The sequence below is a fragment of the Oxyura jamaicensis genome, chromosome 1 (genome assembly GCF_011077185.1).
Source record: "Oxyura jamaicensis isolate SHBP4307 breed ruddy duck chromosome 1, BPBGC_Ojam_1.0, whole genome shotgun sequence".
NCBI classification, from domain to species: Eukaryota; Metazoa; Chordata; class Aves; order Anseriformes; family Anatidae; genus Oxyura; species Oxyura jamaicensis.
The window spans coordinates 62698414-62710752 of NC_048893.1; the positions used below are offsets into that span (position 1 = coordinate 62698414).

Below are 12339 nucleotides of genomic sequence, written 5' to 3' on the forward strand. Positions count from 1 at the left end.
GCCCATTTCCAGAGTAGTTCTTTCCCCTCTTGTCATAGTATATTTACTTGAAGAGTTCAGCTTCTCTGTGGGGTGTGGGTGCTGCTGCTTTTCCCTGAAGGGCACCCCATTTCCCTGCAGACACCCCTTTTCTGGGCAAGGTGCCTCTCCCAGCCAACTTCCAATTTCTGTTGGGAGGAATGTTTCTTTGTGGAGAATAGCTTCCATTTATCTTAATGTCATTGGCACTTCATGGCCCAGCAACCAGTTTTTCTGAGGCAGTTCCACTACCTGAATAAATACTGACACAGTGTTATGTCCTGCTGCGCAGTGAGCCTGAGCAACCTCCATGCTTGGGCAGGGACAAACATCTCATCGTTCTTCCCGCATGGTGGAAAGCTTGGCCACTCCTCAGCTTCTCCTTCATGGTTGCTGGCTCTGCTGCCCAACATACAGACTGTCAGGGCACCCCTAACGCCCCATCTGCCCCTCTGTACCTCTGCCTAGCTGCAAGTGCTGTGGCAACCTGCAAGCAGTAGGTTCCTACCCAGGGTTTGTCATTTGACTGACATTGTGTTTTGAGCTGTGCTCTGGGGATTCCATCAGCCCACATCCTTTCCAGGAGGAACTATGGCTTCACTCACCATTTGGGCAGCCCCATTTTGCTGCTGCACTTCCCCCCGAGGATTTTCAGTCCAGGCCAGCTCCCTTTTTCAAGCTGGACTCAGTGAGCTCTCTTATATCAATGACTCTATTATCAGCAGCTCTCTGTGGGGACCCTGATGACCTCCTCCTTCCCTTCCCCCTTCCAGCTGCCCAAGCAATACTCTGCCAGCAGAGGAGCATTTCCATTTCTTTGAGATTATCTAATCTGCTGCCATTTCATCATAAATTTCTTTTATCATTGTATGAGCTAGACGGACATTTTTTCTTTCTTTTTTTCTTTCTTTTTTTTTTTTTTGAAAATCATTTCCTTTCACTGACAAACCATCAAATGGATCAGAGGGAGCTGTCTTTTCCTAGAGTATGTCAGATTTCTGCTTTTTCCTTTGTAAACAGATTAGCCAGTCATGTGGTGTACCTTCCTACTCAGAAAGGCAGGGAGCTGCAAAAGGCTTGAGTCTTTCTGTCTCTCTCTATCTCAGATTCAGCTACCGTCATTTTTGCTGAAACATACAACCTCGATTACCTGAAACTCTGTTATCTAGTTTCCCCTTCCTTTTTGCTGCTGGGGACAAGGGCATAACCTCTGAGGTTTGTTCATTATCATGAGAATTCATGGACGCCTCCACTCATAGAGTTGATTTGCGTTCCCTGTGCCGTTTGGATAATCAAAGTTGCACTGCATTTGGGAACGCTGGCCCTACCGCCTGTGATGTGATGGAAAGGACAGGGGCACTAAGGCCTAGACAGGACGATGGGGCAACTGGGAGAGAGGGGTGCAGCCAGGGGTTGTGCCTGTTCTGTTTTTTAAAGAGGGGAGGGTTTAATGCATGTGAGGCCAGCTGCTGGTGGGGGTTCAGGGCAGCCAGTAGCAGCAGATGGGAAAAGTCTTGTAACATTTAATGCTTCTTTGGCTGTTTCTAAACTAGGTGTCAATTCACAACAGGCTTCAAACGTACCAGCACAACTCCGCCCTGGGGCCCGAGAGTGGAATGCAGCCCAGCATGCGTCTTAACATGCCACGGGAGCGGCTGGAGACAGCACTGGTGCCCTCGCACCCCGCCTCGGCGGGGACACTTGTACAGTGCCAGCAGATTGTCAAAGTCATTGTCTTGGACAAGCCGTGCCTCGCTCGAATGGAGCCGGCCCTCAACCAGACTCTGACACGCTACGTCACCTCCGACTCCTGCACCTCCACCCCCTGGCGCGGTGTGGGCAGCGGGCTCCCTGGGACCCCCATGAAGCTGGTCCATCAGCCTCCCCTCCCACCTCCACCTCCTCCCTACAACCACCCCCACCAGTATTGCCCCCCCAGCTCCCTGCTTCAGAGGCGCAGGTACTCCAGTGGCTCGCGCAGCCTCGTGTAGCCACACCACCAGCACCAGAACAGCACAGACTTCCCCGCTTCCCTGCCCCACCGCCTCCCTGGGACCCTTTCTGCCTACAGAGATCTAGTTTGTGATTTATTTTTTAGTAAAAGAAAAAGAAAATTAAAAAAAAAAAAGCCGACTGACCTAACTCTTGCCCCATCTCCCCTCAAGATGATGCTAATTGTGAGGAGCCATCTATAGAGACTGCCAACCTACATGCTCACACATCCTCACATCCTGCCAGCCCAGCTGGCCTCCCGTGCTCACACTGTCCCCATGTAGCACTTTGTTGCCCTGTTCCTGAGAGGCTTGATGACCTGCTGCTTTCTAGGCACTGTGTCTTCCGTTTGCTACTCCTCAACCTGCTTCCTTGCCTCGCATTTACCTGGCCATAGGTTTGTACCCCTCCAAAACTTCGCCAGCCTCGGAGAGAAACAGACTCACCCGTGCCAAGGACCGACCTTGGGGCACTCCTGGGGGTGGAGTTCCCCCTGCCTCCACTGCTGCTGCCTGCTAAGCTGGAGCTGAGAACTTGTACCACTTGCCATGCATCCTCTTCATCGCTCTTCAGATATTATCTCCTTGCAGCAGCCGGTTCCACGTGAGGGAGCGCACAAGTGACAGAGAGCTCGAGAGGAGGAGAGACTGTCCTAAGCCGCAGTACAAGACAAAGATTGCCTCACTCTGAACATGAAAACTGTTTCTGTTATATTGGAGCATTGTACCAGAGACCTCTGCTGAGACCTAGCAGACCTCATCACGTGTAAATACGCCTGTATGGTAGAGTATGTATGGCGCATGCTTACTAAAGGAAACACCAAGCAGTTCTGAGGGAGCAGAAATGAGAGATTAAGCCCAGGGATCTTCCTGGGATGGATGAGCACTTTTCCAAAGAGATGGCACCAAGAGGTGCCCTCCCACCTCAGTATACACACACACAAAGATTGTCTTCTCTAGCATGAAACAGACACACCTCTGCTTTTCTCCTTCTAGCTGGCTTTGTGTTTCCTTCCCACTTGCTTTTTTATATTCTGAAAGCAAAGCTAAGTGTTACATTCACCTTCTGGGGTGGATGATCCCTTCACTTGGGCTCTTCCTCCCGTGCTAGAGGGAAGGGGTTTTTTGGAGACCCCCAGCGTAAGCTCCCATCTGTGTCTCCCACCTGGCTATGCTTTTTCGTCCGTCAGCCCTTCCCGTAGGAAAGCTTTGCGCCAAGGCGTTTTCTCCTCTCTTCCTCCCTATCTCAGCTTCAAAGTGAGGGGAGGGTAAGATTCTGAGATAGAGATGACAGCTCAGCTCCTCTTCTTTATTGGGGACATTGATGTGAAGGAAGACAGCATTAAAAATGCTATGGCTGTATTTTTAGAAGAAAAGAAGTATTTTCGAGCAGTAGGGAAGTGAAGGTATTAATTAGCTTAAAGGCTTTGGTCTCGCTCACTCACTGTATCTCCCTTCGATGCTTAAGAAGATCAACTTTAGGATTTTAAAATAGGACAGAAAGCCTTTTAGGGTCTTTTTTTTTTTTTAAGATGGAAAGAAAGAAATGCTCTTCCTTCCTGCGCGAGGCTGAGGCATGAGCACTAGGTGCTGATGACACAGCCATCGGGTGAGGAGAGGTAAGGATTGTTGGCAGTGGTGTGGATGTGCAAAATGTGAGGGAAAGGGGGTCAGTGAAGACAGATGCAGGAATTTTATTTTATTTTACTTATTATTTTTTTACTTTGTGTGTAAAAAGCCACACAGCAGCATCGCTCCAGGATACTCACCTCTGGGGCTATTGCCAGTGACAAAAAACACAGAGCATCAGGGTCTGGCCCCACTCAGTGCTCCTTGGATGTCCACTGGCTCTGCTGAAACACTCAGATGAAAGAGTCCATTTTTTTGGACTGGGCGTTTGCCCAGCTGGGGTCAGGGAAGCAGGCAGGGGCTGAGGTGAAGGCTCCCCTGTGCTTGGCCAGCCCTCCAGGGCAGGAGCCTGCTCATCTCTGGGTCTGCTGGTTTCTGACCCTGACCCTCATACGCAGATGTGCCAACAGGTCTGTCTTAGTTGTTTGCTTAGCTGTCTGGGGCCGGATAACAGGCTGCTGCTTCTACATGCAATAGCAGAGGTACTGACCGCAAACCGAAAGGCATAGCCTCAGGGAGGCCTCTGGAAGCAGAAGACAGAAAAATTTGTAACAAAACCCTGACTAGAAGCCCAGTCTCCCTCCAGACCAGAGAAGCTTTCTCCTATCCAGCCCCCAGGGGCGATGAGGATGCCCCATGTTCCAGAGTCAGCCCCAGAAGTCCTCACTCACTCATGGGCCCGTGGCTAGGGCTCAGCTCCTCACCCTGCAGCAAGCCGTGAGACGTGGCTGTCCCGATCTGCTGCTGGATCCATCCGAGGTGTCACCACGCCATGGCACAGCAGCTGCGATCTCATCCCACCTGTCTGCAGCTCCCTGGGACATCTTATGTGTGGCACCTGCCCCTGTCTGGTCAGTGTGGTGTGTGGCTCCATGTTGTACTCCCTGCTGAGGTAAAAGGCGGGTGCCCGAGAGGCACCAACACTGCCCTTCCTCCTCAGCAGTTGCTTCCTTGCCTGAGAGCAGTGGCAGTACTTGCTTGTTTATCTTTTCCCAGAGTGCAGGGAGCCACGGAGGGTCGGTGTGCGTGTCTGTGTTAAAATAAATAAGTTAGGCTTGACATTTAACACGAAGTGACAACAACAAAAACTTTAAGGTACTCAATGAAATAATTTTTGGGGATGAAATATTTATAACAATGTCTATGAAGTTCCTACCAGAGAGGTTTGCTGCTTTAATAATTGATTGGGAAAGCGAAGAAGAATGTAAAAAAGAATGAAAGAACTTTCTGTGAGACTCTATAACGCTGGGTGAAGAATGGAAGCAAATTACCTGAAGTGCCAAAATACCTGAGGCACAACAATCTCTCAGGGCACGTTGGCTCCCATCCCCTGACCTTGCAAAGGCTAATGCTGGCCTCAAGCTTTGGACAGAGAAGCAAACACAGATAAACCTTGCCATCTTGTAGCCTGCTGGATGCAGCATCTTCCATTGGGGTTGGCCGGAGAGATACGAAACCACTTTATTCCAGGGTCTAGAGGAACAGGTTGCTCTAAATTCTGCTGTGTAGCTGAGCCCTTCGGACTTCACTTCAAAATGTGGATTATTATTTTTTTTTCCTTTGAAGGTCTAGAAGGATGACAAGCACTTTAAAGCACGTCTACATTTCATCTGATCTATTGTGTTGTCTGCTCCCACAACCCTCCCACATGCAAGCGAAGACACAGACTCGGTATAGCTGCAGTACTGTGAGTAGACACCCGTGCACACAACTAATCGTTGGCAGGGAGCAGCCCAGAAAGATCATGTCAGTGACAATCGGATGAAGGACAAAATGTATACCGCAGCTCTCGTGGAGGGACCAGACCACAGAAAAATCACCAGCTCTTGACAGCAGTGATTCCGATCATGAACCTAGCACAATCCTTTGGCAGTGGGATCAGGCAGGAAGAGCTGTGGCAGAGATCAGATCAACTCTAAAGAACCAGCTGCTGTTTGCTGCTGAATCCATATCCTTCTGTATTAAGAAAAAGAGGGGAGGAGAAAAGAGAAACCCAATAAAGAGCATTCTGCAGTAAGTTTCTGGTGCTCAGTGGCCAAACAAGAAGGTGGCTCTGCTGGAAGATGGAGGAAGCAAGGTGTTACTACAGTCTACAGAGCTGCGGTACACAGGCCTCAGACTCTGTCCAGGTTCTTTCTTGCTCATGCTGCTGCAGGCCCAGTGAAATTGATTAGTTTATACCACTTAGTTATTAGTTTATACCACTTAGAAAGGGATGAAAAAGTCGGACAGGAGGATCAAGCTTAGCGTAAAGAAGCTGGGCTTAATGCAGTGTTTGTCCACTTCTGTAGTACTTCTAATGCTGAAGACTGAGCTACTCTAGTAGCAACAGTTAGTGCTTTCTGCAAGACCTTCAGAGCACTGTTTGTGTTTCTCACCTCCTTGTAGATGAAAGTTGTGGGTATGTACAGGTAGAATTTTGTCAATACTCAGTCTTCTTCACAAAAATGTACCACCAGTTTTGCAAGTATTTGAGGGCCCCTGACCTGCAAGAGTTTGAGTTTTTCTGTATGTTTTTCAGAAGGCTTAACCTGCAACTATTTGTGAGGTTTCCAAAACAAATCTGAGCCCTAGATCAAGAAATCTGCTGCTTGGGAGAGTCTCTGCTTTGAAATGAGAGTTGCTGAGCAAGCTCCCCCATCTCCCGCTCCACCAGCCGCCTCACTGTGCTAGTGTAGGCTCCAGGGACTGCCGGCAGTGTTTCGTGAGCTAGAGCTGTCCTTGTCCTGCTTGCTCTTTCACAGCCATGCCTGGGACAGCAGCTTTGAAGTCACCCAGCTCTTCAGCACTAGTCACAATCCCATCTGAATGTCTTTTTAAAAAAAAACAAAGTTAACAACAGAAGTGTTACCTGTGTGTAGGCTGTTGAAAGCACCTGTCTGTCTGTACCTGTTTTCTGCTGTAAATATCACCAAGAAAAGCTTCCTTCGGGGAAAGTGGTGTGGTCACACCTAGCTAAGAGTCCAAATGGCGAATATTTTGTAACAAAACAACAAAAATAGATCAGAAGTATTTTATCTGTTCGATTAATAGAGTTTTAGAAATTATATTGAGATATGTCACTTGTGCGCTAATGTCTTCTTTGCCTCAGCCCCCCTCCTGTGTCCCTGGGCTCCGTCGGTGTGCGCAGGCGCACGGGCGACACACCAAGGCTGTTCTCCCAAGGCGTGCTGAGCATCGTGGCTTCCTGCTGGCCTTGGGGGCAGCCCTCTGCCAAGACTGCTGATTTCCCATCACCTGCAGCAGGAGCTAGCTCAGTGCTCAGGCTCTCTGAAGAACAGATCGAGAGGAAATCAGGATGAAATAATCTTGTCCAAGGGAAGGCAATTCAATGTGAAATTCAGCCCTACAGTGAGCCTGTTATCCGTAGGTATAATGCTTACAACTACAAGACAGAGGAAAACAGGGCAGGGGGAAGGCAAAGCCCTTCCATGCTGCAGCTCCTTTCTTTACACCTTGCTGGAAAGCAGCAGAGCCAGCCCCAGCCCCTCTTGCCCACACCAGTGCAGCTCTGCACCCGTGCAAGGCATGTGCTGCCGTGCGTGCATGCAAGGAGAGCAACTTCACATGCCGCATGTGCCAATGCATGTGTTGTACACCAGCTGGCCGCAGAGAAACTCATGCACCCAGAGACATCAGCACACACTGTGTGTTAATGCACACACCATCTGCCAGCATATAAGACTATATGGCAGATAACATGTAGGCGCCACTACTATCCACGCGGCTGAACATGCCCGTACAAAAATGTCAGGCATATGCAGCCATCCGCTGTCTGAGCGGGACAGCTGTGCTGGCTGCAGATACCATCACAGCACATTTCCTAAGTTACGTAGGCTGAGGCTTGATTAACATTTGGATGGGGGACACGTAAGGAAAATGACATTTCCCATGCAAATCAGATACACATGCATATTTACACAAAGCATAACCCCAAGGTTAATGAAACTGACCTTTGTAAAGTTGTGTGCAAAGATGAGAGGCATGATCAGAGGCAAACACGTGCATACAGAGCAAGCTTTCCTCTGCAAAGGCTGGGGGAAGGCAACCTACATTCTTGCAGCTGGGAGTCCAACACGTGTGGGGGTCAGACTGCACCTGCTGAAGAAACAGTCTGTAGGTTGCAAATTATTTGCTGGCTTCAAACAATCCCTTAGAGCCCCAGGCCCACGGTGAAACACTTGGGAGGACAGAAATCCCTCTGGGACACAGACAGGAAATTTCCCAGGGATTCAGAGGCTTCCATTTATGTTTTTGTGTGCCACGGATATATTATATATCAGTCCATCCCAAACACATCCATTTTCTAAGATGTTTTGTAGCAGGAGTTTATCTGGAGAAGTTTCTGCCTGATGTTCAGATCACACACCTGGCTGTAAAGATGAAAGCAATAAAAACAGATTGTCTATATGTGATATACTCCTACCTTGCTCTGATGTGCATACACTAGCTATTGCCATTAAGAAGATGGCAGGTCCCTTTATGATGGATGCAGTGTAGGCACATATAGGCAGTGCCAATACGAAGAGTTTACAACCCAGAAAGCATATACCACAACTGTCTCTTTGCATCTGTACGCCGTAATATCTATACAGTGTAGATAATGCACAATAACATACTGACTGTACATTCAGTCATTCAGTACATTCAGATCAAAACATGCCAATCTTTTCTGCAGAGAAGTCTGAGATGCAATTCTCTCTGGAACTTATGAGATGGACTTTAAGTTAAGCACATCCCCCACGTGCTTTGCTGTAACTGGGTTCTGCCCACCCCCATGGTGCAAGATGCAGAATTGCCACTGAACTCCGCACACATCCCTCTGGCTCCTGCCTTGCAGGTGTTGTCCTCAGGGTGAGATGCTCATCCCCTCATGAAGGGCAGGTCCTCCCAAACAGCAACAAGTTCATTGAAAAACAAAAGAGGGATTGAAAGGGGAGAGGGAAGAATTTTCCTCCACAGGACTGTAGGGCCAAGGCTGCAGTGCCAGCAAGAGGTGTAATAGCCCCTCTCCTCCTCCTGCCCAGCTGCATGCCCACCATGTGAGGCTTTCCCTGCGCTGCCTGCCCACTGCGCTCATCTGGTGCACTTCCCCTGCTAATTCGGAGAGAAGAGAGCAGCCTCCTCCTCCCACACCCCGCCACAAGCCCGCACTTGCACGGATGCTGCTCCGTGGGCTCTGCAGCCCGCGGTGCGGGGATGCTCTCCCCACACAGTGCTGTGTCTCCGCAGTGGCCGCAGAGCCACTCGCCCCCGCGCTGCTCGTCCCACCGCTGCCTCCCCCTTCCTCCCTCGCCGGCTTCTTGAAATGAGTGGTTTATTATCTTCCATTAAACGCTGGGAGCGGAGTCGTTGGGCAGCACAGGAGGAGGAGGAGGAGGCGGACAATGTGTTCCCTGCAGGGAATTACAGATCCACATATTCTGAACAGACACCTCTGTGCTGGCTCCAGCAAAGCCCCGGGCAGCTCAGCCTGGCAGAGGCGGCCGTGCCAACGCGGGGCCGCCAGCCGGGCTGCGGCAGCAGCTAGCTGGGTGCCAGCCCTCCGGCGTGCCACGGGCAGGGCTTCATCCCCACCAGGACAAGCAGCTCTGGCAGGATGAGGAGCGACCTGATCCTGCAGCAGCTGTAACCATCCAAGTGAAAGACACGAAAAGCTGCCGAAGCCTCTGCAGCTTCCTGGGCTGGGGGAAATAAGGGGAGGAGAAAATAGGGCAGAGCTTTCCCGAGCGTAGGGAATCACCGCCTCTGAGTTTCCCTTCCCACTCTTTAGGAAAACCAAGCATGGAGAAAGTCTCATTGAAAACACTGCTACCACCATGGCTTCTCCTAGCAGTGATGGCACAGGGGATCACAGATGGGGCTGTGTAGGTGACGGCAGCATGAGCAGGAGCACAGGTTGGTCCCTGCCAGCCGGATTTCTGCCAGGGCAAGCAGGCAGCTTGCTGGTTTCAGCGCTCACATCAGCTTTCTGTGCAGTTAGGACCAGCCCTGGTGTTTCAGACACTCTCCTCACCTCTGTCCTTTTGCAGGGGGAGAGCATTGCTCAGCGAGGGCCACACGGGCCCAGGCAGGATTATCTTCCCTTTAAAAGAGAAAGAAAAAAAAACATCCCCTGGGCTCTGACCTTGGCCATCACATCTTCTGGCGTCCCCAGTGGAAAGGACACCCCGTCCAGCAGCTCAGGACATGTGGCCAGGAAAGAAATGTGCAAGGGAAAAGCAGGAGCTCTTATTAAATAGCTTGTTCAAAGATAAACCCCCAGCCATCTGTCAGCTTGCCCTAGAAGAGGCACTGCTGTAGTAATTAGCAGAGGGAAAGGCAGCAGAGACGCCGAGAGAAAAAGAGCCCAGCAGCACGCTAACATTTCACGCAGGCCTGCCACAAACGCAGTGCAAGGAAGGAGCAGGGGGAAAAGCACAAGGAAAGGAAGCACACAGTGCCTTGCAAGGGCAGGGGATGCTGGAGGTGTGGGGTAGAAGCTGCCCAGGGCCCACAGGATGCTTGGGGATGGTGCAGAGTGGGACATGGCATCCCGGGAGCAGCTCCTGCCATGGGGAGCCCCGGGGACACTGCCACAGGGTCCGTGCTGCCACGGCTGGGCTCTGCCACCGAGCTCCCCAGCAGCATCAGGCTGAAGTTCCCCACGCAGAGCTGAAAAGCCGCTTTAAAATGCAAATCGTGGATTATAATTCCTAATCCCTTCATTGACAGCAAGCGCAGTCAGGGGACAGAGATATCAGCACTCTTTCTCTCCCTCCCACAGGACCAAAAACGCTTCAAGAACACATCAAAGTGTTGGTGCTGCAGGCTGTGCAGGTGGTGACCTGGGGACAGGGCCGGGGACATCGTGGTGGCATGCCCCAGGCTGTGACAGCGGCAACAAGGGCTGCTGGTCCCCAGGGGCCACAGCAGGGACAGATGCCAGCTGAGAGGTGCTGTGGTTTTGCCCCGTGGCTGGCCGGCAGCGAGCACAGTGTCTGGGGCTGGCTCCTGAGGCCCCGGTGAGGCTGGTGCCACTTTCTTGGCAGCAGGCTGGGCTGTCAGGAGACATCTCCATCAGTGTCACGGCCGACAGGTATCGGTGCGGGAGCACTAACCTCTCCTGAGCGTCTCCAGACACAGATACTTCTCAGCTGATGGCACCATGGGGATGATGGACAGGGGCTGGGCAGGAGCCAGCGCTGCTCTGGGCGCTCTGCCATGGCCACTGCTGCAATGGGGGTGCTGTGATGCCACCCCCCACCCCCTGCCCCCTTTCTACCTCTGTCCCAGGGCTGCCCCAGGGGCACGGTGGGGACAGACACCAGCTGTGGGGTTGCTCTGGATGGAGTGAACCAAGCGTGAGAGCCCAGGGTGACCATGTCCCCACCACCCTGTGGCTCTGAGCAGGTCCGATGTGGATGTCTCAGGCTGCCTGGGCCTGTGACCACAAGCACCCCTTCAAAGATGCAGAAAGGGGAGGGAAGATATTAAAATGTGTCTGCCTTTCAAAGGGGGAAGGTGACACAGGGGACCAAAATACAAAACAGAGAAGATGTAGGAAAAAAAAAAAGGAGGGAAGAAGCAATGACTGGGACCTGAACCAAGGGTCGCTGCAGTGGCCAAGCCCCCCCCCCGTGTGCTCCCCATTTTTCAGCTCTCCCTCGATGTCTCATATCCCCTTTCCAAGGACTTGAAGGGTGTGCTATGAGTAGAAGAAGCCAGCTCTTTTTCAAGACCTGGCTCCCAGATGTCACCAGTACATGTTGGAGTTAACACACCACAGCTCTGTGAGAAGGCATTTTGTCAGGCCAGGAGCTTTCTTCCTGTACATGAGCTGCTCGAGCGGCCTCTGGCCAGCAGCTGGAGCCTTGCAGAGGCAGTATCCAGCACCAGGAGAGGACAGACACTGTGCGGACACACCGCGTGGCCTCCACTGCTGAGCCCCGTGCTTCACGCACCCAGCTCCTGAGGGGAGGGAGCACTGCGTGCTTGGTGCAAGCTCCATCGCTGCGGGTGGGCCGGCAGCCCATGGGGCCACTGAGCAGCAAATCCACGTCCCGTAGCGGTGCAGAACCCCTCCCCGCTAGGCCATCACCACTAAAAAAAACCGTGGTGCCCCCAACCCACAGAGAGGAGGAGGACAAGGGCAGGTTGTTCATCCAGAATGACCTCGTTTTTCCCTGCACAGCACGGCTGCACCCAACCCATCGTTTAATGGAGAAGCAGAGAGACCACAAGCTACGTGTCGGCCAGCTAGCTGAAGCCTTGCAGTGCCACATGGCACCAGTGTCACACTGTGCATGTTACACACACTTTTGCACGACTGGCTGCCAGCTGCTGGGGCACATCTGGGAGAACAGCAGCAGGAAGATGTCCCCTGTCCCAGGGCAGAGGATTGTGCCCTCATCTCCGGGGGATGTGGCACTTGAGCAGCATCGGAGCCATCCTGCCTTTCGCATCGCCCCTCAGCTCCTGCTGCTGTGGCAGAGGGTGGGGGCAACGACATTCATTTTTATTTCTCACAGCCCTCAGGAAAAAGAGGATTTTGAAGGGATTTGAGCACAGCTCCCTAAATAGCTCCTTAAAATTAAGAGGTTTCACGGTGGATTATGGTAAGCGGCCGCCTGCGGCGGGTGGGAGGCGCCAGCAGGTGCTTGGGAGCTGCAGGGTGGAGGAGAGGCAGGAGAGCTGCAGGCAGGAGCAGGACCAGAGGAGC

General features: G+C 51.9%; 1 protein-coding gene across 4 annotated transcripts in view; it reads left to right on the top strand.

Annotated features, from left to right (window-relative positions):
* IQSEC3 (IQ motif and Sec7 domain ArfGEF 3) overlaps positions 1-6700 on the top strand; it is a 59101-nt gene extending 52401 nt beyond the window's left edge. Inside the window, exon 12 of one of the 4 annotated variants that reach the window (XM_035345385.1) lies at positions 1572-6700. In XM_035345385.1, coding sequence (XP_035201276.1) covers positions 1572-2009 — 438 coding nt within the window. In that variant the 3' untranslated portion in view covers positions 2010-6700. The remainder of the gene's footprint in view (positions 1-1571) is intronic. The other 3 variants (XM_035345411.1, XM_035345402.1, XM_035345394.1) reach the window with 3 other exon arrangements.
* Positions 6701-12339: the final 5639 nt, after the last annotated feature.